Genomic DNA, 25,756 nt, shown 5'->3' with positions numbered 1-25,756 from the left:
AAGGGCTCTGAAGAATTGATCATCGAGGATCTTAAGTTTGAGATGTTAATTGAGGCAGGAAAATACTTGACTGTATTGTCACTGTCACAGGGAAGAATGACATAGAAGTCATTTTGTAATTTTAATAGTTAAAGAGGAAGTATGCAAGATTTTTATCTTAAATATGCTACATTTCTACCCTAATTCAACAGTTTTGGAGTAATTGTGTTGGTTAAATAAATGACTTATAACTTGTTACAGGGACAATGGAGGCTCTCTGCCTTATAGTGTCTCTTGGCCGAAAACCAACCTTTTTTTTTTTTTTTTATATATATTTTAGGGGCTTTTTCACCTTTAATGGACAGGACAGTTGAGAGAGAGAGACAGGAAATGGGAGGCAGAGAGGGGGGGGGGGGGGGGCGACATGCAGGATATGGCCGCTCGGCACGGCATTCGAACCGGGGTGGCCTGCAGTGAGGACTATAGCCTCAACACATGGGCTAAACACTGCCCCGGCCGAAAACCAACCTTGACCCGTAATCTCAGATAAGACTATACAAATAGACACGTCGCAGCATCGTATATGATAAACAACATTATCTAACGCTTCATGGATTGCCTTCTCGTCGGCTTCATTCAAACAAATGCACATGGCCATGAGGAGGGTTGGCGAAACAGCAGAAAAGCAACCAAACTTGCATAGTTCCCCTTAGTTGCATATGTGATTAATTTACGTGCAAAGGAATCTTAATGAAACTTCTCAAGCCATGGAGGAAAAAGGAGAAGATGTCCAGACCCGGAATTTTTGAAGATGGGCTCACCACTACTGTAATGCTGTGTTTTAGTCTGATCCATTTTTCTTGTCAGTGTAGTAAACGGCTAAATTGCACATTAGGACTCGAGGGTAGTTGATTTTTCAGCTCTGCTTGCCTATCTGTAAAAGTCACCGCACGCCACTGGCATGTGACATTAGGGTATATGTAAACAACTTAATCCAATCAAAGTCTTGTGAAAGGTTGTGTATTAGATTGCATATCTGTCTGTGGACAATAATGAAACTGTTTCCAGTTGCAAAGATCCAGTGGATGGTCAGAACTCGATGAACTTCTCCACACTTCTCCCTCTCATGACAAGTGCATGCGATGTAAACTTTTCAAACTAACAGGTCATGCAAGTGTAAGAACAACTCCAGGCAGCGTTACTGTGTTCTGCTAAAAGGAGTGGCCTCTGTGGGTGGCTGTGGCTGTGGCTGTGCGCCTGATTCCAGCAAGTGAACACCATGCCTATAGGGCACTATTAAAAAATATGTGATCTCCACAAATGTCTCTGCTCCCCTCTGAAAACCACACTTTAATAATTCAAACATTTGCAGAGAAAGAGCCCGCGCCTTGTGAAATTAAAATTAATGTGACGACGAGGGAAGAAAACATACGGCAAATACAGTATATTTTCAGCACAAGAGGCAACTTACAGCAAAAGATCAAGGCAAGACAAAGCCATAAAGTACAGTACAATAATATAAGTGTGATAAAACTTGAATTTGGATGAGGAACCGAAGACACAGAGTATTTAAAAGTGACAAGGGCAAAGCAAAAAGTTGAAATCAAAAGACCCGTCAAGTCTCTGATGAGAAGAAGGAAATATTCTCTAACTCCTTTTGAATGGACGTGTTTTTCCTTAACAGACCTGGAGCACAAACAAAAACCTGTGCCAGTGTTGTCAGAGAAATCACATTATACTTCTAACTGACTCTCATGAAGAAATGGCGGAGCATTTAAGGGGCTCTTACGCACCTCCTCACTGTTTCAAGAGTCATGAAGTGCCGTACACCCGGCCAAGACGGCTCTGTCCTCGCCCTTCATAAACCGAGTGCTTGTGTTATTACTCCAGGCCCCCTTTGAGTCACGCTCGCTCTGCATCCAACTTGATCCAAGTGATTTCATGCTACATCTTGCCTGATTTCACATTACCCACCGATCGCAAGATGGTGTAAATAAAAAGCAAACCACGTTTGTGAAAAAGAATTATTAACACAATAGGGAAAGGCAACATGAGGCTAGAGAAAGGTTGGTATCTTCACCATGGTGTTACAGCAGCAATTCAACTAACTAGAGGCACACTGTGTGTCTCCATTGTGAGGAAAAAGTAGGAAATGTTATTCTAAAGAGAATGAAACACTGGATGATACCAGCTCGGTCTGTCTATCTGGAGGAGAACCTGGGTCGGGTTGTGTGCTATATATTCCAACCACGAAGGAGCAGGACTGTAACTAACTCCTGGGACCACAGGGACACACAGATGTTTGGTGTGAGTGTGGTGGTATATATATCACTAAGCTGCTACAGAGAAGCACAAGTGTTCACACTGGCTCTGTCGCTGCTGCTGCAGATCTATCTCTCCACATAGAGTTTACAGGTCACCAGGATGTTGGATTTCTTATCATTATAAATGCATTTTTTATTCATTTCTGACAGAAAATATCAACAAAGTGCCACAGTCTTCAAACAGCACTGCTAAAACGGTTGAAATAATAAAAAAAAAGCATTATCTATGTCCATCATATTCAGATTCAGCCCAACTAGACAATTAGACTGGAAGCTGTCAGTTTTGGTGCAAATTTGCTGCTATGATGTGAATCTTAAAATCAGTATATTCCACAGCTGCCACACACACACGCACGCACGCACGCACGCACGCACGCACGCACACACACACACACACACGGGTCCCCAGGCTAATGATTCTTTCTTTCTTCCTTTTGATTGTTTGGTTTGGTTGATAAACTGTCAGAAAAATGTCAAATTAGAATTTCAATTTCATTTTTACTCTCAATTTCCAGACTGTCACGAAAAAGAGCAGTGCAACTGTGGTGGAGGTTTTGATGGAGTCCTATTTTGGGAAAGTCTGTTAGAATAGTCAGTTTTGACCAATTGTACCTGGTATGGTGAACTTCTGTTTAAGGTGAAGGTAACAGGATGAACTCTGTATAACCTCCTCTGAGACTGATCTGTGTTGTAAATTCCTAAAGTTAAGCAACTAATGGGGTTAACTGTAGGGGCACACATCCATTGAGTACTGCACCCTGATGTTTTAATACCCATGTGAGCTCATCTTATGGCTGGAGATGAGATAACCAGACCAGAGGCAGAGGATAGAGTACAAGTAGTGGCTGCAACCACTGCTCAGTGGGCACAACCCTGAGCTACTAGACTGTGGTGTGTCCCTCTCTATAGAGATCTCTTCTCTGTACTTCTCTATAGAGAATAAAGCGGATGATGTTTCATTGGTCTTGTTTTTGACTCTCCTCAGTCAGGCCTAAAAATGTCCACAACAAGTTGGTGTCAGAAGCGGGATCCCGCAAGTGATTCGTCCATCTGCCGAGGTCAGACAGAGGCTGATCACCCCGAACAGAAAAGAGTTCGGTCTCGAACCTCAATAACGTTTAGAGAGCGAGAGAGGGCTGACCCTGGTATGGCCAACCTTCTATTAAGGTGAAGGTAACAGGATGAACTCTGTATAACCTCCTCTGAGACTGATCTGTGTTGTACATTCGTAAAGTTAAGCAACAAATGGGGTTAACATAACACCATTTAGGGACACATCCATTGAGTACTGCACCCTTATTGTTTTATTACCCATGTGAGCTCATCTTACGGCTGGGAAAGCAATAACCAGATGCATACTGTAGGATGGAGTACAAGAAGGGGCTGCAACCACTGCTCAGTGGGCACAACCCTGAGCTACTAGACTGTGTTGTGTCCCTCTCTATAGAGATCCCCTACATCTCTATAGAGAATACAATCATTGTGCATGATGTTTCATTGCATGGTCTTGTGTTATGGAAATATTTAGGCCTGCCTGAGGCGAGTCAAAAAACCACATTGAAATTAAGAAACTGGAGCTCGGTAATGTTGACAATAAAATGTTGATTTATTGTCAAAGTAACTGCAAACTTTTCTGTTAATCATCTCATCCTGTGGCTCTCAAACGTTTTCACCCACCACCAAACTTTTCAACCACTAGACCAGTGTTTTTCAACTTTGGGGTCGGGGCCCCACATGGGGTCGCCTGGAATTCAAATGGGGTCACCTGAAATGTCTAGTAATTGATAAAAGACAAAAAAATACTGATAAAAATATTTTTTAAACTAATTATTCTTCTTTTTAAAATTATGATTAAAAAACACCACACACAATCTTCAATCAACAACAGTATTCTATACTTTCACTTTCTTGAATATAAATCCAGTTAAAATAAAATGCAGTTATCTGAACTGATGCATCTTGATTGACAGCCGTGCTCACATGACTGCACGTGATCGGGGGTCGCCAGAAATTTGTGATGTCAAAATGGGGTCACGAGCCAAAAAAGGCTGGGAACCACTGCATTAGACTGATTGACAATGAGAGGTTTGGTGGTAGATGTTTCATTTCAGAAAGCTTTGAGCAAACTAGCCATACATTGCATCGCTGTGGCCCTTACTATATGGGTGGAATCCCCCAACCCCATTTCCAATCTCCCTGATGGGGACCCCCAGGAGCCCCCTCAATGACCCAATGTTGAGAGCAACTGATCTAATCTACTGATTGTTTCAGCTTTACAACTGTTCTCTTTCAGCATCATAGAATTCTTACAATGAGAATAAATTCAAACCTCAAAGCATCTGTCACAGCATCACTCTGCAGGTTCACTGCTTTATGAAGACATTGTGTGAGCTTGTGTAGGCAGTTGACTTTAATTACACTATGTGAGTAGTGTAGTCATGTTGTGATTCCACTAGTTACACTTATTCCCATTCAGTATCTGCACAGTTTTGTGTATATATTTGTGCCAGCTTTGCAGCTACAGACTCGGGCATAAATGAAATGTTTGTGTGTTTTCAACAGAACAAGTGAAGGTGGGTGGGTTGATGCTACTGTTATCTGAGGATGAAGAATACCGCGGCTGCCAAAGCCCGCGGTAAAAGGAGAAGGGGGGCAGGTAGGAGATTATAAAATTCAATTTAGGGCAATAGAGGGGGTGGATCTTTTATATAAGGTGCCACTGAGCTGTTTTCCCCTTTTCAGTCTGAGACACAAACACACGCGCACGCGCGCACACACACACGCGCACACACACACACACACACACACACACACACACACACACACACACACACACACACACACACACACACACACACACAAACACTTCAGCCACAGAATCTTCTCTCTCTCTCTCTGTGTTTTTGTTGTGATATCCAGTAAAGAGGAAGATCCCTATTTGTCTTAGCTGCAGGGCCAAACTCGGCTGCAGATGCTGCTAATAATACACCGCTCATTGGGGTTTGTGTTGAGTGTGTGTGACTGTATTGCTGTGTATACGATAGGGAGGAGCGCCTCGGGTAAAGAGCCACATTTACAACATTTTAGTACATGCTTCATCACCCAGCACAGCTTCTGTGGGGAGGAGTTCTTCTGAGGATGACCCGGCAATCGAGGAAGAGTGCATGAAATTGCACCTCGGAGATAGTTGAGAGGTTGTTGCACTCAGTAAGTGGAAACGCTTCTCACTGAGGGGGCTCGCCCGCGTTGTTGTCTGTGTGGCTTTATCCTCAGCATCCACACTTTTTTAAATGACCAAAAAAACCAACTTGTTTTATTTTCGTTTTCTCAGCCAGAAAAACACTTGAGGCGACCAATGAAAAACATACATCTTGCCCTCATTACCCCCTCCCTCTTGTTGTCATTAATAGCAGTTCCTTTATTGGCTGTCAGGAGCGGCATCCTGCTCCCACTCATGATGGGAGTTCAGAAACACCATTTAAGAGTAACAGAAAGCTTTCTATTAACCATAAAAATCTTTTTTTTTTTAAATAATTCAGTCTTTTAAAACTCTATCTTGTTTGATCACAGAAATGATGAATTTAATAATTTAAGACCAGGGAGGATTTCACGATGCACACATTAAAAGCTGCTGTTTCTGTGCCCACAAGGAAGAATTTTGGGTGGAAAGTTATAAGCGTGAGGGTGAATGACTTTACTTGAATCTGGATGGAATATGAAACCTACTGTATATTCACCGAGATCTCTCTCCGCCTGCTTGCACTTAAGCTCTTAATGGTTCCTTAAAACTGATGAGGTAAAGGGGAGAGGGAGCGGAAAATGAAAGTGTTCTTCTAAATGGTTTTTGGAGGAATGCCTGTCAAGTGGAACGGGACTGGAGGGGAAATTAGCCAGGGGACATGCAAAGTGAGCACTGTGGTTGGCTGTGTGACATCCCTCTCTCTTCAAAGCTGTGAGGGGAGGGGGAGGGAGAGGGAGTGGGGGTGAGGGGCAGTATCTCCAAGATGCAGGGAGTGCTTGAGGAAAAGACCGGAGAGAGACGGTGAACTGGCAAATCTGTTTTCTCTGTCTCTCGCAGGGGACAATCACAACCTCGGCTACCCAGTGCTGATTTCTTACACTGTGTTTGTGTTTGCCGTGAAATTATTTCCGTCTGTGTACTACTTTGTGCAAAGTTGCACATGCTGGTGGTGGATTTCAACCATCTATCATACTGATTAATGATGGCTGAGGACCGTGGCCTTTATAAAACCCTGAAACACATTACAGAACATTAAAATAATGTGTTTCCAATTCTTCCTTTTTTTCCCTCATAGGTGACTATTGTAATTCTGAGCATAGTGTATATGCAAAGTGTGATGTGTGAACAGGCAATGCTGTCTCCCAGAAATGATGCTCATATGCAACTAAATTGCTTTTCCGATGGCATTAAATTCAGAGACATTTTATTTTAAATGGATGAAGCCTTTGCTCTTGTTAATAGCAATGGAGTCACCAGGATGTGGTCGAGGTGGATAGTGGGTACTGTATATAATGAGCATGTCTGACTCACCAGAGGCCGAAGTTATAATCTAGAACCCCAGTCTGTGGTTAGGATGAGGCAAAAAAGAATAAGTATTTTGGTAATAGGACGAAGACTGTGGCTTTTGTTAAATGAGTACTCAAACTATGACCTCTGAAAACCATTTTCCTTAATCGGATTCGACCTGCTGTTCAGCCTTTTTACAAAGATCCTTGAACTAACTCTCTCTCGAACACTTTATTAAAGAGCTGTGCGCTGCGGATGTGCAACAAAAAACAAACGCATCACACTGAATTTCCCTCTGTAAATTAGACTCATTTCTTTTTCTTTAGATTTAATATAGACTGATAGGTTCATTGTAAAACATTTGCTGTATTTATTGATCTATGGCTGGTGATATGTGTACATATAGAGCCCCGAGGCAGCGCTGCTCTTCTGCAGTCCACACATGAAGTTTCACTTTTCATTCAAACAAACATTCAATAACTAATCAATGAGACCAATATTTATCTCCTAAAAAGAATGAAACCAGCTGGCGGTAAGCCTCTAAAGACCTGCAGGTAAGTTAAAGGACAATTCCAGGCAAATTCAACTTGGGGGTGTATGTTCTCATTTTAGGTCTAAAAGAAAGAATCTGAATATTTTCAGTTTAATTGCTCCTGTTTTGCGGTAGTTGCGTCTGTCCCCGCATCGCCACGGCAGCAATGAATGGGAGTAGATGCAAGTTCCGCTGCTTAGACTGTTTACATCCCTCAAAGCCGCAATTTTTTCCCACAGACAGCGTCAGATGGCGACTCAAACATGCACCGAGAAGTTTATTTACTTCAAGCAAGCCGACATGTTTGTAAAACTCGATCTAATTCAAAGTCTGGCGGAGTCTCGTGCGAGCCCAAGTTGCAGTGCTGGTGTGTTCAGTGCAGTCGGAAAGCTACCGTTTGTGTCATAAACACAGGAATATCAACTCTTGACTTGTTTCAAGTGTACATTTTTTTCCACATACAGCGTCAGATGGCTATTCAAACATGCGCCGAGAAGTTTTTTTTACTTGAAGCAAGTCAAGAGTTGATATTCCTGTGTTTATGACACAAACGGTAGGTTTTCCCACTGCACCTGAACACACCGCGCACGGCAACTGGGTCTCGCGCAAGACTCTGGGAGACTTTGAATTAGATCTAGTTTTACAAACATGTCGGCTTGCTTGAAGTAAATAAACTTCTGGGTGCATGTTTGAGTCTCCATCTGACGCTGTCTGTGGAAAAAAATTACGGCTTTGAGGGCTGTAAACAGCCTAAACAGCAGAACTTACATCCACTCCCATTCATCGCTGCCGTGGCGATGCGGAGACACAACTACCGCAAAACAGGAGCAATTAAACTGAAAATCTTAAGATTCCTTCTTTTAGACCTAAGATGATAGGAACATACAGCCCCAAGTTGAATTCGCCTGGAATTGTCCTTTAATCGGCTCTCTTTCTTACCCCGGGATAACGACGCAGGTTGACCGGCCAACCGGCTCCACAGACCGGACTGCTGCCTCTGATATGACCTGCTGGTGCTGGTCGCTGCTCCCACAGCTGGAGCTTCACTTCTCCCAAAACGTCGGAGCAAACTTATTTGGATAAACTAACCGCATATTGGACCTCTAAACGGTTTAGTACTTGCATGAAAAAATATTAAAACTTAATAAAGTGACAAATAACAGCACTATAGCTGGTACATCGGTTTGCCTAGTTTGCCTGCACACGTTACCAAAGGTTATGGGTCAGCCGGCATATTTTACTACTCCCTACTCGATTAGTACTCGAGTACTCATTTGTCGACGGGGAGGCCTTTTATGCACGAGGTGAAAATGTTTTCTGACAATCGTGTGTATAACGCCTTGAGCAATTTTTGTATGGTCTTTATTAGTCAATCAAACATTTTAATGTGTTTCTTGTAGGGCTGCCCCCGACCAAAGATTTTGTTGGTCGACCAGTAGTCGTCACTTATGTCGATTAGTTGACTAATCGACCCCCCACCTTGAGGGGACAAAAAAAATATATATATATTTTTTTTTTGCCCGCGGTCAGGTTGAGAATTAATTAATTAATGCTTGTGACTCCGGCCATGTTGGGTCCGAGATTCAACAACAAGCCGGTCGGGTTTCACCGTTATTACCGGCAGAATGCCCGTTTATCACCCACAGTAGATGAGGGTAAAAAGTTACTGAGCTCAGGCTGTGTGACGGGGGTGCGGGGGTGGGGGTCCGCGGCGTGGAGCGGTGCGGGCATAGACATGTCTATGGGTGCGGGTCTCTGACTGCAGCGGGGACTATCATGGATCCACTCCGTGACACTGACGGCTGAAATACACTGGGAACGGCCGCGGCGCGAAACGTACGTCGCGCGACAGCCGCAGCAGCTCGCGCCCATTCAGTCAATGGAAGCTCCTCCACCGGCCATGTGAGCAACACGCGCTCCAGTGGCCGTCACGCGGCGTTTCTCTTCTTTTTCGCGCCGAGTCTATTTTATTTCCTCGTCCCTCCAACAGGTAGAAAACTACAGAGAACTGTGTATAAAACGAATGTATTACGTTTAAAAGTGATTAAAATAAATGTCTCATGTACCAGAGGCAAAGCCAGTAGCAGTGCAACATTATGGGGTTTGTTTTTTTTACATTGTGGATCCATGATCGTGTAGTTAAACAGTTAATTGATACCATTTAATATAGTCTGCACTTGCAAACCTACATAGTCAGCAGATTACCTGTGGAAAAGGTACTGTCAATCCATTTTAACAGGAGGGATGTAAAAATGTGTTGAGATGCATAAAGTCACTCATTTACTGCAGCTTGACAAGGTGAAGCTGAAGCTGCAACAACAAACAGTGAAGCCGTGTCGCGTCGCGTCCGTGCCTGGTGTAGCAGTTAAAAAACTCTTAGAGGACAGACAGACAGATAGAGGACAGACAGTTCCCAGTGTATTCCTGGCGTGAGACTGACCGCCGGTGAGCGCTGTGGGACGGGACCGGGGCTCAGACAGCACCCGCTAATGGTGACAGCGGTGATACGAGAGAGACCTGCCGTGCCGTGTAAAAAAAAAAAAAAAGTGGCACGTCACGACTTCCTGTATCTGGCCCTTCAAAATAAAAGCCCCATAACCTTTCATATACAGTTCAGTCATTGATGTTGGCTTAATTTTGACAAGACACGGCTCCAAATGTTTGTTTGTTTTTCCTGCGACCAATCGACCAATGAAATTTTGGTCGGCTAATGATTTTTTGGTCGACCAGTGCTTGGTCGACTATTTGGGGGCAGCCCTAGTTTCTTGTGTTAGACTGGATGGCTGTGTCCATTGCACTGCTGATATTGATGATATATTTCAAACATTTCCAACTGGGAAAACACAAATCATTTTAGATGGAGTTCATAATAAGACTATTTTGTGAGAATTTGGTCCTTATTGAAATGGGTGAAGTGAAGGGATTATTTATGTTTATTTATAACAGTAACATCCTAGTCTCTCTCGCTTTTAAGACTCAGAGATATTACTCCCTATGTTGGATTAATCCCAACTCGTTTTCTTTTACCTGAGTTAATGAAAACATTGTTCAAAAATAACTAAGCTATAATGAAGCCACTGGCTTGGATGTAACAGCTACGATTCTTAGAGACTCAGCAGAAATCATTACTCCATATATAGCTCATATAATTAATCTGTCACACTGAACAAGAGAAAGTTTCAACTGACTTAAAGAGTTATTCCACCCTATAAAAAAATGCAATACATTAAAGGAAACTATAGGAAATGTTGTCAAAAACCATCAAGAGGATTACTGTAATTAACAGCTTGAATGTTATATAGAAAATGAATTACATTGTATGCATTTTGGAGAAAAAGGCAATTTAACTGAAACCTGTAGCAACAATAAAATGGGTTTGGTCCTGTTTACATATAAATATTGGAATTGGATGTTGTTCTGGTCTGAAGCCCATCATTTAGGGCAATTATTCTTCTTTGTAAGTATTTGTTGTCTGCAAGGAGTGTGGTTGAAGATTGTTGTTAGACTGCTCTCTGATTAAAAATGTTCTCATCATTTTGGGGAAAACTTGTACTCGGAGCACGAGTCGAGCAAAGACAGTATTTCAGTTCTTGTAGGTCAAAGAGTCATACGAACTGAAACTGCTGTTAATTATTCAATAGTCAGCTCCCAGCAAAGGCCATGACACTAAAAGCACTTAGAAAGTAAAGTAATCCTTGTTCGTAGTGTAACATAAAAAATTCTAGCCTAAGATATAATTCAGTGTCACTTTGATTACAGTATGTTGCCACCTTCTGGTGCTGCAGTCATTTTATGAATGGGAAAAACATATTTTTAAGATTCCAAAGTACAGTAAGAACAAGATAATTTAAAGACTATAGTGAGTTAGTTCCCATCAAGACAAAGTGCAAAGTGAAACACTTTCTTTGCTTAACTCTGTGTCTTTGCTGGACTAGTTTTCCTAGATATCCCGGCTTCTGTAATGAAAAAGAAGTTACAGAGTACTTACTCTCTGTGGGGGATTAAAACCTCTATCAAATGAAACCTGTATTTTGAAAAAAGCAGATGGAGATAGACACAGACAGACTCTGCTGGAGCCCCCCAAATATTTTTATACTGTAATTTTTGGGATATTGTTGTATCAAATTAGTAATAACAGCAGCAATTCCATGGGTTCAGGCCAGGTGGATATTTAAATTGGATGTTGTTCCATTATGGTGTCCCTCAAGGGAGTATCCTGGGCCCATTGTTTTCATTATTTTATTTATTGCCTTAAAATCTGCCTCTTCATGTGACCCCTTTCTTTATGCAGGTGATGCTGTTCTGATAATGTCTCATATTAAGATAAAACATTTGCAGAAAATGTGTTGACTGCAGAGATTCTCCCTTTATTTTATCTGAGCCCAGTGTATTTGGAGTTGAGCTATATACTTGTGGCTATGTATCCTACATATTCAATGAAGGTAGGTCAGAAAGTTATTCCAACGAAAGCTACTGTTAATTATTTAGGTTGAATCTCCCACAGTCAACTCTTTCCAAAGGCCATGACACTAAAAGCACTTAAAAAGCAAAGCCGCCCTGCTTGATAGCGTAACATAAAAAATTTGGGCCCAGGCTTTGGTTCAATGTCACTTTGATTACAGTATGTGGCCACCTTCTGCTACAGCAGTTGTCCCAGCTCATTAAAAACAGCTGCAGACTGCCCAAAACAAGCGTATTCAGGTTATGATCCAGATTTTCTCATTCGACACTAGTTCTAGTTCTAACACACAGTGGAGAGAATTACCCAAATACAGGAAGGTCTCGCTTTCAACGCTGTAAAAATATACTGCTTCTGGTGCCTTAAGTAATTAATCCTCATCAGACATCATGTAACTTACCCACAGATTTTTAGAGGTTTACCGGCGGGTGGTTAAATTACTTTTAGAAGATAAATGCTGGTCTCGTTGATGGAATCTAACAATTGTGGCAGTCGCATTAGTTTATTTGAATGAAAAGTGAAGCTTCAGGTGTGTGTTGGACAGAAGAGCAGCGCTGCCTCGGGCTCTACTACGTAGGCTACAAAAATCACCACATTTACTACTTACTAAATGTTTTACAATGAGCCAATCAATTAATCCGTGGTCAATTTATCCAAACAACGCCTGTAAGGAAATTTGCTCCAACGTTTTCGGAGGAGCGCAGACTAGAGCCACTGTCTGGAGCAGCCGAGCGGCACCAGCGGCTCTTCACACAGGCGGCGGCCGGTGTGCTGACCTGATCAACCTCCGGGTGTCGTGGTAAATTGACCACTGTACAATGAGTGCGGTATGGCGCATTTACCGTTTATTAACGGCCAAGTGCGACCTATGTGCCCGTGTCTGTGTGTGTTTGTGTACGTGTACGTGCGGTGCGGTGCGCCCGCATGCACACAAGAGAGGGCAGGTGGATGGGCTGACTGGCAGAGATGAGAGATGGTGAAACAAAACTGTGGCGGCTAATTAATGGGAAACACTGGTATAGTATGCCGTTTCCAATACAGCCACAGTGTCACTGTCACAGCATCAGCTGCACTGTGGAGAGTTGATGTGCGCTCCCGCACCAGCTTGGCTGATGGCTGCAGTAACCCTGACGGCCGCAACGACCGTTGTGTCGCTAATTATTGTTGTTATTGTTTTATTCCTTGATCCTGCCTCAAGTTGTTTTTTTAAAAAAAAGTGAACTTCTAGTTAATTTATTGTGCCGTGATAATTTAATTCTGAATAAACTCTTTATTGAATAAATCGAGAGGGTGGCACTATTTTCAGGCTGTTATTCCAGTGGCCTTTGTGCCAAAATGTTGACTGAAGTTGAAGTCCACTGAAATGCAAATTGAAATTAGGTCACTGTCAATGTCCAAACAGAAAGAGGCAGAGAAAACTGCGTGGGAGTAGACAGCTTTGTGTTTAAAGTTAAAAGCAATAATGAAATGAAAGTGTTATGGTGATTTACTGGCTGCCACCACAGGCTAAATGTCTTCTGCAAAACCAAAGTGTTGGCCTTTCTTTTTAAAGGCAAATCCATCCACAATCTTGTTTGGACACAGATCTGTTGCCAGACTGTGGAACTCGTAATCAGAATTGGCTCCGACACTTGCTTTCTTTGAAGATTAACTCCACTACTATTGATGATTTGAATCAATCACAGCATTTCCCTCACCCTGCTTTTAAGGCACCGTTAATTATGTAAGTTACAATTACAACTCTGGCTCTGGGGTTTTGAGAATTGCACCCTTTTAAATCACAATTTCAATACTAAAACAATTAATAATTCCAACCTTCCAAATATAAACAATATAGCTGATTGGATTAGCACTGGATTAGCCAGAGAGGATGGTTTTTGCGGTTATTTTGAGAGCAGTTTGTTCATACTTCTGTTGTTCTTTTTCTGCAAGTGGGAGACACTGTAGCCGTCAGAAATTCCCAATAACCCCTCGTCAAGAAAGCCAGATCTGTATTACCCATTCAGCTGTTCATATTTATATTCTGCACAGTTGTGAGTGCAGCATTAGTGAATGGATTTCAGTGATCTCAGCAAACATAGCTCCATCCAACCTGAGTGGAAGTCTAATCAGCCTGAGTAAAATCATAATACCCGCCTGGGTGTGCAGGGCTTCCCAGCTTCTAGACCTTAAAAAAAAAACAAAGTAAAAGAAAAAGTGAACAATTCCACCTCTTTTCCTGCTGGGCTCTGACACCATTCAGTGCCACTGTTCAATACTTCACTGAATCCGAGCCACAGCAGGGTGAGCGTGTGCTGGCGTTCGTTCTTCCACATTGCCATCCACAGGGACTGCTGGCTCTGCACAGAGTCATAATGAAAGGCACAGCCAGCTGTGCCGACCAGCAAGATGGCACTTTCATCAAAGTAAGCCAGGCTGACGCCAGATTTTCAATTATTAAACACCTGAAATAAGCAACAGTGTAGAGCCCCACCCCTCCTCCTCCCAACAAACAACTGTAGACACCCATCGACTGTGCCCAAAGGAGAGATTGTTTTTGACGTAATAAGATTTTGGATTATAGTTGCGTAGCTTGGGACAATACTTGCAGATGCTGATTGCTACAGAAATATTTGCAGAGCCGTGAGAAAACCAGAACAGCGCTTTTGTTGTGTAGCAAACTGCAGTCAAGCTGTGACTTGGTGCCAAATGTATGACTAACACAGCAGACACAGGACACTGCCTAAGCCTGAATCTCTTCGCCTTTTCTCAGCCTGTTTTCAAGATGCAAAATCTACATACCATCATGTGAGTTTGTTGATGATATTAGGATATTTAGAGGGTTAAGTTTACATTACTGATAGGTTTGGAACATATACGTATTTCACATCACACATCACATCATTATTTAGTGTTTTGCAAAGCAGCTAGTTTGGATGGTATAGATGTCTTTGAAATGTAAATAATCACAATTTCAGTTTTCTGCCACTATTTTTTTTCTCTCTCTTTTCATACCTCAGTCCCAGGAATAAAAGAAGAGGCAGAAAAGTCTTTGAATTTAATAAATTAAACCTCCTACATTCTTTTCTACAGTGATATTGACACTGTCGTGAACTTTGCTTCCTGTCAATGCCATGTGGAAAACAATGTCAGTCACATTATTAGGAATGAGAATTAAACTCAACTTCAGCTGCAAAACTGCAAAACATCAGGGCGTACTCTGCAGTTTGCAGTCTCTGATGAGCCACATGCATCCAAACAGTGATTTTTAGTTTGTTTGTTTTTTCACGCAAAATGCAAACGCCCCGGCTTTATCTTATTATGAGGAAACTCTCTGTGAAGTGGCTGAACAGGGCAGATGTCAGTGAACATGCTCATGAAGCTTGTTCAAAGGTTTACAAAAGCAAAGATAATCTTTGTGTCGTTGAATGACGATGGTTCTATGGCACTGGCTTCTATATTGGGCTGTGCCTTTGTCTTGTTGCACAAAGTTTTCTCTTGCAAACTTCTCATTTGAAAAAAATATAAAAAGTAAAATTACTTCTTCACCCTGCCATGACTTGAAATTGAAACTAGAAATAAGTTAAGTGGAACTGCTGAGAGCAGGCAAAACTTTCAGCATGAAAAGAAGCCTAATTGGCTTTACAGTTAACACTGGTTTTGTCACTTCACCACTACTGGACTGTACCTTTTTGAAGGTTATAATGAAGGAACTAGAAAACAGTGATTGATTGCTTCATTATCTATTTTACTAAATCATACTCACATAGTTGCCTGTGAGCTTAAATAGCAGGTTTGTGAACAGTAATGTTTCACTGAGGCAGTCTCCACAGGCAATTTCTTTCAGTTGTGCACCAGAAAATCTCAGGATACTGTTCCCTACCACTACATTTTAGGAAATTACCATGTAATCACCATCTCCACAACCCCACTAGTCCTACTACAGTGGTAAATATTCAGGCTCATCGTGCTTGTAGACCCACTGTCAACAGGGATAATGAAGAGAGATGAAAGAAAATGCAGCTTGAGATATTATTATTTTAACATTAGGTGTAAAAAGGTAAGTGTTCCTTTGCTAATATCTGACGTTTCCGACTTGTGCCCGACAGACTGACTCGGTTAACTCACTTTAAATTTATCTGACCTTCACTTAATGCTGACAGGGCCCATCAAAAAATATAAATGTTGCACCGCACATCATCAGTTTCCTCTGCTGAATACTTCTACAATTTTTAACACACAACGCACCATTCAAAGCAAAATAACCAGGAAAAAGCCTTGTCTTATCTTTTTTTTGTATAGTTTTAGCAGCTACTATATATGGTCAGAGCTGAAACCCAATGCAGCCTATAATTATATTATGTCAATAACAAGTGAAGGACAGTATTTTACTGGTGCTCTCTCTCTCTCTCTCCCCCTCTGTGTGTCTTAGTCTGGACAAGGGTAAATAAGGTTAATCGGGTTTTAATGGAAAAAAATCCAACATTCAAGTAGGAATGGGATATCCAAGGCAAACTGCAGCTGCGGAAAGTCAGGGACGCTGCCGCCACGCACTCGTAACACAGGTTGTGTCTTCTGAACATCTATGGCACACAGCATCCATATCACCAGCTTCACTTTGTGTAAAAAGAACACACAGGAAAGTATTAAACTGAATTAACCGAGTGAGTAGTACTACTGTAGATGCCTGTTTTGATGCTTCATTGTTCAATTGCCTAGCCCCGAGACACAATGATATTTTATTTTGGAAAATATCCAAGATTTATAAGAGGGACTTAACATTTCCGATGTATATATTCTAGGTAAAAAATCTTTGCCATTTGTATAGACCCATGGAAGTTCACTAAGATGGAAATGGAATAATTAAATTTTGAATGCAAATCAAAGCAACTATGACAAATAGTTTTTTTTTTTTTTTTTTAAATATATCCTTCAGTGTCATGAAAATTACTGCCTTTTTATACATCACCTTGGCATCTTTTTAAAACCACATATTTAAGAGACAGTGTTTTAATTAACCTTCTTAGACCCCTCAATCAAGCTGTCATAGCTGCACACAGAGACCAAGCAAAGACAACCTACAAATCTGAGTTTCCGGGTTAGTGATTGTAATTACCCATTTTGATAAACTCCAGACGGATCTACATCTAAGCTGTGTCATACCGCTCTTTTTTTTTCTTGTTTAGTTTTTTGAGTTTTCTGAAATTCTTTGCTTTTTTAAAGATTACCAGACATATCCCTACACTGCAGGCGGTGTGCACTTCTGCACTGAGACTAGTTTAACATGGAGGGGCAGTTGCGAAGCACTTCCACGCCCAAGACTGTGCAGATCACAAAACCTAGTCTCACATACTTGATTTTCACCCTTGTAATGAGTAGGTTCTTTGAGCCGTTTTGAACAATGTAATTCAAGAAAAGCCTCTGATCCATACCAAAGCACCTCAACGAGACTTGATGCGGATGTTGCACAAACTGATAATGTTGTGTCTTAGAAGAAGCAAAATAATGGCAGTCATTAAGTTTACACGCTGCTTTGTTAATATAAAATGAATATTCCCAGCAAAAGAAGCACTGCGCTCAAACCCGCCCTCCCCAAACACGCACACAAACACAAACGCCACACATATTCTTCAAACATGTGTGAGCCATGCCATGCAGCTGTGGAGTGGTGTCTGTGAAATAGTTAGACAGTGTCCAATTAGTCACGGTCCCTTTAGCGGACTCAGCATGAAGAATATTTTCGGAAAGTGTAAGAATTTCGATAAATACTGTGGAGATAAATAGTGTGCAGCAGAGGAGTAATTAAAGCCACACTCTATTAATCTCAGAGAACACAAAAAGTCAGTATTGCCTAACAGTCATGTTGTGGTCCTCTGAACCCGAGGAGCAGATTGCCTCCCCTTGGATCAGATTAGTTGTCCTCTTGTTCCCGCTTTAGGGTTCAATTTAAGGGTAAAAACCTGAATAATTGGAGACATCTAACATTCGAAGTCAAGCGTGTTATGAACAAAGAGTCAAGGGTGCTTAGCTGTGATTCAACAGTGTCATTTTAGAGGGCATACTTGATAAAGAATTTACCTCTGTGTTGAGCCTTTGTATTTTGATTTTGACTTTTTATTTTTAGGCTGATGCGATGGATCATACCTCACACTCCCTGGAGCCAGAAATTGTGCAAGTGCAGGAACCAGTGCCATTGCCAAGCACCTCCAATGCTTCTGGAGTGGCGGCGGGGTTGTAGCTCATGTAATACTCTTGGAGCTGGGAGCTCAGGTTCTGTTCTGGCTCTGGACTCTTTTTGCGACGCTTCCTCCCCACCATGGATCGCTGTTGCAGCAACCTGGTCGCACCTGGGTAGCGCCGCCACAACACATAGATAATTGTCAAGATTAGGGACATGGTGAAGAAGAGTGCCACACTGCCCACCACCACTTTGTGCAGAGTCATGTGCTCTATCTCTGGTGGTGGTGGTGTCTGGGTGGGTCGAGTGCGGGCGACTGAGTCTCTAGGGTTTTTGCTCATATGCCCCGGCAAGGTAGGATGAGGGATGGGTCGAGGTCTGAATGGCGGGATGGGACCGAAGGTGCTGGTTGGTGGCATCGGTGGAGAGCTGCTGGTAGGGGCAAAGGTTGGCTCAGCAGTGGCTTCAGAAATGAACTCTGACGTTGGTGAGGGCGTTTCGGTCAGAACATAATCAGTCTCTTCACATATTCCATGGCTCCGTGTGGCCTCCATGATTTTCTCTCCCTGGAGATACTTTGGGCTGCTGCATATCATAGTGGTGTCTTTACTTCCCCGGAAATTCCTCAACCAAGCCACGAGGGGGCATATACCCGTTCCACAATCCCACATGTTCCCAGCGAGGCTGATGGAGGTCAGAGAGATCCACGCTGACACCGCCTCCTGAGACACGTTAGACAGTTTGTTGGATTCCAGGTTGAGGACTTGAAGGTTGGGCAAGCAGTGAAACACAGCTGGGTCCAGGGTCTGGATTTCATTTCCCGACAGATCGAGTTTCTGCAGTGTATACCAAGTCCACGGAAGGCCCTGGTTAACCACCCTGATGCGGTTCCACTGCAGATACAGCGATCTCAGGTTGGCCAAACGTGGAAACAGAAAAAAGTTGATCCGTGAGAACTGGTTGTGCTCCAGGTGCAACTCCATCAGCTTCTGTAGGCCCAAAAAGGTGGTGCGGGTCAGAGCCTTGATTCGATTGTAGCCCAAATCAAGGAACTCCAAACTTCGGCACTCAAGGAACGCTCGAATCGGGATGTTGGAGAGACCATTGGAACGTAGATGTAGGTTTTGCAGTTTCCGTAAACCATGGAATTGGCCTGGCTGCAGGATTTCCAATTTGTTGTAGGACAAGTCCAGACTGCGGAGGTTGGGAATTCCGTGGAATGTTGAGTTGTGCAGGGATGTGATCCTGTTGGAGCTCAGTATCAGCTCTTTAAGCCTGCGGACCCCCTGGAATGCTCGGCTGTCAACCGCTGAAATCTGATTATGGTCCAAGTATATCCAGAGAAGCTGGCTGAGGTGGGCAAATTGATACGGCAGGAGGGTATGCAGTTCATTGTAGCGCAGAGAAAGGCCCTGGCAGCCTATTGAGATATTTTCTGGGACTTCTATGAAGCCTGATGAATCACAATGGACAGTTTTCCCCTCACATCGGCAGCTATTGGGGCAGGTACGCTCACCAAAGCTGAACAGCAGGGGAGCCCGCAAGAGGAGGAGGAGAGGAAAGATGAGGTGTGTCAGACGTCCATCACACAGCAGTGGACCTAGAAGAGAAGAAGAGACAGGATCTTTTAGATATATTGTGGACAGACCCAAAATTCAGCATTAGTTTTTCTTGGAAGGGGACGTTTATGCCTTTAATGACATGACAGCTGGAGAGAGACAGGAAACAGGGAGACACAGAGAGGGGGAATGATTGAACCTTGGCCACTGCAGCGAGGACTATAGCCTCTGTATATGGGGCGCCTGCTCAACCAACTGAGGTATATGACAGCCTTTAATTTCTTTATTCAAGAACTGAATCATTTGAATGGAACCAAAATGAAAAACTGTTAGGTGATTTAAAAAATGTATGATCATTCAGAAAAGATCATGAAAGCACTTGTGCTATATATGAAATCTGCTAAATTAAAAGATACAGATCTCACAGACAGTTTTCTCCCTCCTTTACCCAGTAAAGAATTACATGTCAGCATCCTCTCACCACTGACAATCTGAGTCCCTCTCCTCTTATCATCAGTGATGATACAGCAGAGACATATGTTCCCAGTCCAAATTAGGATAACATCATGTTGTAAAATACTAACTTTTATGGGAAACTACTATAGTGCAGGAACTGGCAGTTCTTCTCAAAGCACATACGTATATTATATATCATACTTTCCATAACATCCTTGCTATTTGTCTGTTTATGACTGCAGGTCACAGCACTACGCTCTGCAAAAGTATACTGCACACTGTTGCTGTCCTCTGACATATTAATATTCTGAACACAGACTTCCTAAGGATAACGAACATCTGGACAAATATCTAAAGCATCTGTTCGGGGTGGAGATTTCAATAGATTCACTGCTTAATTGTGATACAGCCAAGAACTCTGAGGAGTTGAAAAGTTTCTCGGGAAACATGCAACAGCACTGTTTACTCAGGTTTAGCACAAGCCCTACAGATTCAATTTTGAAGTTTGGACATGATGTGCAAGACTCCTCTGACCTCTATTGTTGGTTTGAAAGGGGAAATCAGATGCATTTTGTTATGTTTATGTTTAAAAGTTAAGTAATTTGTATCCTCTCGTCTATATTGCGTCTATATTGGAAATCTACTGTTTATTATGTGATAACTGTCCTATTAACCATGCAATTAAACAAATGCAGCTTGCCTGAAACAATCTCCCGTGAGTAATTTAAAACCATAAAATAAAAAACTTTTTAATGTCCACAAATATAAATTCCATGTAATCAGAATCAGTGACAACATTAAAAGCCTTGTAAATGCACCACCTTGATGGCGTTTCAGGAATTCATGGCCTCTCTTCACACATATAACCCTGCAGTTTATGGAGAGTCATTTCAGCTATTCAGACGAGGCATTGGAAAGTCTTTTAAAAGGTTGAGTGAGTTTGCTAATGTAAAAACACACTTAAATGTTAAGCTGACATTCAGCCATATAACCTTCCACTCTAGTTTGATCCCAAATTTTGCACTATGCGGCACAGATTCAACACTTTGAAAGATGTGTAGGTGACCTAATAGATTTTAACCCAGGGCTCTCTTCAAGTCTCACGCTGAGTAATGCTTGGACTACCGATATTCATTTCTTACGACTCTGCCGCTCTCAAATGTACTCTAACCGCCCCGCAGGCATCTGTCTGCACTCCTGCAGCTGCTTTGCTGCTAACAGCCATGTATTTGACAATTAACAATGAAGAGCTACAATGGCACAAAAGGAGGGGGAGGGTGTTAATTTTGTACGGACTGGCCGAAATAGCCGTGCTTGTGAGTAGGAAGGGACGGCAAGCAGCAATGTGGAGATGTACAAAAAAAAAAAATGCAGCAGAAATTTAATGAGTATTTTTACATAAGGTTATGTCTTTCCTCAATAAATGCTGCAACACGCGTGGTGTTTCTTAATTGTGTAGTGGACAACAATCTTTTGTCATATTGCTGAGATTCTAACTCTATGCTTGTTTTGTGTGTGTGCATGTGAGTGGGTCTGTGAGTGTGAAAGAGAGACAGAGAGTAAAGGGAGAGATTAATTACATTATATATATATTTTTTTTTTTCTTTTTCACCTGTATATTTTTTATTTCTGTTATCATTAGATGGTGGTTGACTTCTGTGTTTAGACCCATGTGGTAAATGCTTTGTATTTTTTTTTTTTTACCTCTAAAGCACATCTAGCATTTTGCGTGGTGTTATTGCACAAGCTTCAGGCTACAAGTTCACAGATATTGTGTATGCACAACGTGCCCTCAGTTATCTCATCTCTCACACATGGGTTGTCAACAAGGCACGGAATAAGTAAAGTAATCAGATTACTAATGTTTAGCATTATGGATACTTGACTGCCCAGAAGGAGTAACATACACGCCCACACACGCACACAGAGCAAGCAAGAGAGACCCGTAGGTTGCTCCTGTGGGCTATAAGCTGTAGGTTAACAGTATGCAAAGGGCTCTGTGATGCCGCCTGTAAATCTTCATTACCAGCTTCAATATGTGGCTATAATACATTACAACATTTCATCGTGCTCACCTGCTGAGGAATATAGTATGCGGAGCACATTAGTATGCACCATTATGCCACAACTTGGGGGGTGCCACACAACACTGACAATTTCATGCTAAAATGGTTAGCAACCATGCAGCGTCGCACATGACCTGCATTCATCACAGGCTGTATGTGTGATTATGCTGTACCTCTCTGCAGGCAGTTTTGTGTTGAGACTCGAAACAGACAATCAAGCACAAACAAATGCACTTTCACATGTTGAAATTGTGAGTTTGTATGTGACGAAATTTCCTTGTTACACATTTGTACAATAAGTTACTTGGTGTGGAGGCGATGCTTCGTGGCTCGTGTGTGTTTGACGATGTAGCAGCAAACAACTGTCTATTATGTGAAGGGATGTGTGTGTTGTGTAGTTTCACTTTCACTGTTTCTTTTGTTTTTGCTTTTGATCTGGCAGCACATGTGGATATAGCTCAGTGTATGTCAAAGTGAAAAAAGTAGCATTCAGGGGAAAGTCAAAAGTAGGTTTTGCAGCCGAAAAGGCCTCTGACAATGACGGAGATGAGCCCGGACTGGAAACTACCAGCTAGAATCACAGATGCTGGTGAACTACTAAAACATCTCTGTCAGCTCCATCAGTATCATTTGTGCAGCCAATGGTCCCAGGGAGAAGTCCAAGGCTGCATTTGACTTTTGCAGTCCAACCATGCAGCCAATACTGAGAGTGGGTGATACAGAGCAGCTGGCTTATAGTGACTTACTTACTTACTTACGCCTGACATCCCTTGCTGGGGTATAGGCCATTGAAAAGGGACCTCCAGAGCACTCGGTCACTGGCTTTCTTTTCGATCTGCGACCAGTTGTATCCCATCTTTTTGGTGTCAGCCTGGAGATCTCTCCGCCAGGTATTTTTGGGCCGGCCTCTATCCCCCCCCTCCCCCATGTGGGTTCCAAGTTAGAGCCTGTCTAGTGATGTTAGATGCTGGTTTCCAAAGTGTGTGTCCTATAGTGAACTCTCTGATAACTATTTGGCAAAATGTTGCTGTAGGAGGCCTGAATGTTAGTGTTACCATGGTGCATACCGGTATCAAAGAAATGTTAGCGTAGTGTAATGGTGGTGGTTGGATTGTTGTACACAGAGCAACTTCATTCAGTTGTTCTTGTTGTGTGTTTATTAGTTACTTTTTTGGTCACTGGGATTCACAATACATAATGACAGAGAAAATGAAGTGACTTTGGTTAGTATTGATGCTCTTGAGCATACTGCTTAGTAGTGGGTCTGCCTATATAACAATTACAGTTGACTAACCTACTACATACTTGTTAAGACCACAGAGGTCCCAAGGCTGTACAACAAAATGGCAAAAAATAAATGGCAAATGTAACAGACAGATAGTATCCAGGTAAGATTAATCCAGGTATTTTTATTTTTATTTTTTTATAAAAGGAGAATAGGAATTTAGTACTTGTTAAAATAGCCACCATGCTAAAGGGTATGAATAATTTGTCAGTAATTCTGATATAATCCCAACCACAGTGTATCCACATGTGTAAATGTTCATTTTAATGCAAATGGAAGTGAAAAGCATGGATATATTCAAGAAAAAAAAATAGAGCAGCAGGAAGAAGTGAGGCACTAGAGAGGTAAATGGGGTCTAATAATGGTGAGTGTATGGGAATGAGTTAATATACACGCAATGTGAAAATGTGCGCTATAAATAAATCCCCTGCAATACATTCACAACCATTTCCATCACCTCGATTAGGTGTTCCTGATATCGTTAAGTATCCATAGCACCACACGCACACGCACACGCACACACACTCATCAGTTCTTCTTTACTGATAATCTCACTGGTGTTTAGAAGGGTCTGTTGTGAACCCCGCAGGGAGAGCGCACTACATCTTCTATCAAGCGCCCATAAAAACAGAGAGAAGTGTCCCGGCATATTTTATGTGGCAGAAAACTCCAGTGTGATAGTGTGATAGAAAGCCACAGTATTCAGCTACTGGCTCTCCACATGACAGCATCGTTAATTAGTACGTACCGGTTCAACCTGGATTTCTGCATAGACACAGGAGTAATAGAAATCCACTGGACATGTGTACACTGGGCTCCCATGGGAGGCTTTCCAGCTCAGAATGGAGAGACTTTCACTTTAGTGCTGATTGACTATTCAATCATTAAACCTGGTGTTATGCGCGGGCACCACTCAGGTTTTCTTCTAGTTTTCATGCATCAGATGTTGGGAATAGGTACACTCTGTGCAAATGTTCCCTCTTCTTCAGTCCCATTACGAGGAATCTCACACAATATCAGAAATTGAAGGACATGTGGTTTGGTGTCATTACTGACTGAAAAATGAGGATGAGACAGAAAAGTTGAAATTAGTTCATGGACCTAAAATATCATCAAAACAGTGCAATCGCAGTTCACGCAGGCGCTGTTATCAAAATCTGTTCCCCGGAGAGGAGATTTGATCTCATGTGGTAAGCCCTACACATCTGTTTACCTGGCCCTCTCTTCTTACTAGAGCATGACCAATCAGAGCTGCAGGGCTTTGAAGATTTCATATCTTGTAGGAGTTAAATCTTAGAGATTTGAACAACTTGTACTACATCAACACAGAAGTAAACTTGAGTGGAATTATCACAAAAGTAAATCTGTTCCAAAGAAACTTTCAAATCACAAGTGCACTTTTCTCACTTATTGTAAACTTAAGTATGAATCGAAGTTGGGTTTATTTTCTGCAGCGGGCCGGACGGTTAGTTTTACATCATTATGTTGCAGAGATGTGTTTGTGTGTGTCGGACATTGTAGACTCTGGGTGGCCTGCAGTCTCTACTTCTTTTAGATTAATTGTTAGGGGTGGGAATCTTTTACTATCTCACGATTCGATTCGATTCAATTCTGATTTTTGGGGCTACGATTCAGTTCAAAATTGATTTTCGATTCAAAACGATTTGATTCATCCTAATTTCTGCTTCAGTCTATCGGTGTGCAAAGGATCCTCGTGATCTACTCCGGTCTGAATGACTATTGAGTTTTAAACATTTATCCATGCTAACTTTAAACATTTATCCATGCTAACTCTAAACTCTAAACTCTTAGATGGAATTGTTGAAACTGTTGTATAAAAGTAATATCACATATTGCTTAAGTAACAAAAAGTGCTTCTTTATTTTAAAAAAATAGTGCATGCTGCCTTTTAAAGGGACAACGGGGAGTTTTGGAAAAGCGAAGCGTTTTCACACTACATTTATGAGCCTCTGCGTACATTTCTTTGACCAGCGCAAGACAGACTCATGTTTTCATTCATCAAGAATTAAAGTCAGAGGTTTGAAGACGATCACATACCGTCGTAGTTCCCACCATAAACGGTGATTCGGCGGTGTTATTCTCATGACTCGCCACGAAACCGAAAGTAAAGAAACGCTGGTCGGCTCGCCCAGCATTTCCACCACCACTAATAATAACAAAATAACCACAGAGACAAAACCAGATATTTATCTAAAATGGACCATTAACAAGTGTGGGTAGCGTAGATTCATCCACATTAACGTGAGACTTTTTTTTATAACCAAATAGAAACTCCTCGTTGTCCCTTTAAATTCTAAAGAAATGGAGGCCGACAGCCAGGAGATTTGTTTCACTTCTTTATTTTTTTAAATCGATTTTGGGACATTTTAAATCGATTCTGAATCATATTA

General features: G+C 42.0%; 1 protein-coding gene across 3 annotated transcripts in view; it reads right to left on the bottom strand.

Annotated features, from left to right (window-relative positions):
- The window catches only part of lrrtm4l1 (leucine rich repeat transmembrane neuronal 4 like 1), a 69,963-nt gene that overhangs the window by 32,232 nt on the left and 11,975 nt on the right, over nt 1–25,756 (bottom strand). For 2 of the 3 annotated variants that reach the window (XM_085793895.1, XM_085793896.1), the window contains exon 2: nt 17,946–19,579. In XM_085793895.1, coding sequence (XP_085650021.1) covers nt 17,946–19,579 — 1,634 coding nt within the window. Of the gene's footprint in view, nt 1–17,879; nt 19,580–25,756 lie in introns of all 3 variants that reach the window. The other variant, XR_015037288.1, reaches the window with a different exon arrangement.

The sequence above is a fragment of the Trachurus japonicus genome, chromosome 12 (genome assembly GCF_045865225.1).
Source record: "Trachurus japonicus isolate A0001 chromosome 12, Traja_1.0".
Classification (NCBI taxonomy): domain Eukaryota; kingdom Metazoa; phylum Chordata; class Actinopteri; order Carangiformes; family Carangidae; genus Trachurus; species Trachurus japonicus.
Note: the sequence above shows the minus strand (reverse complement) of the source record. Positions and strands in the feature narration are given on the sequence as shown.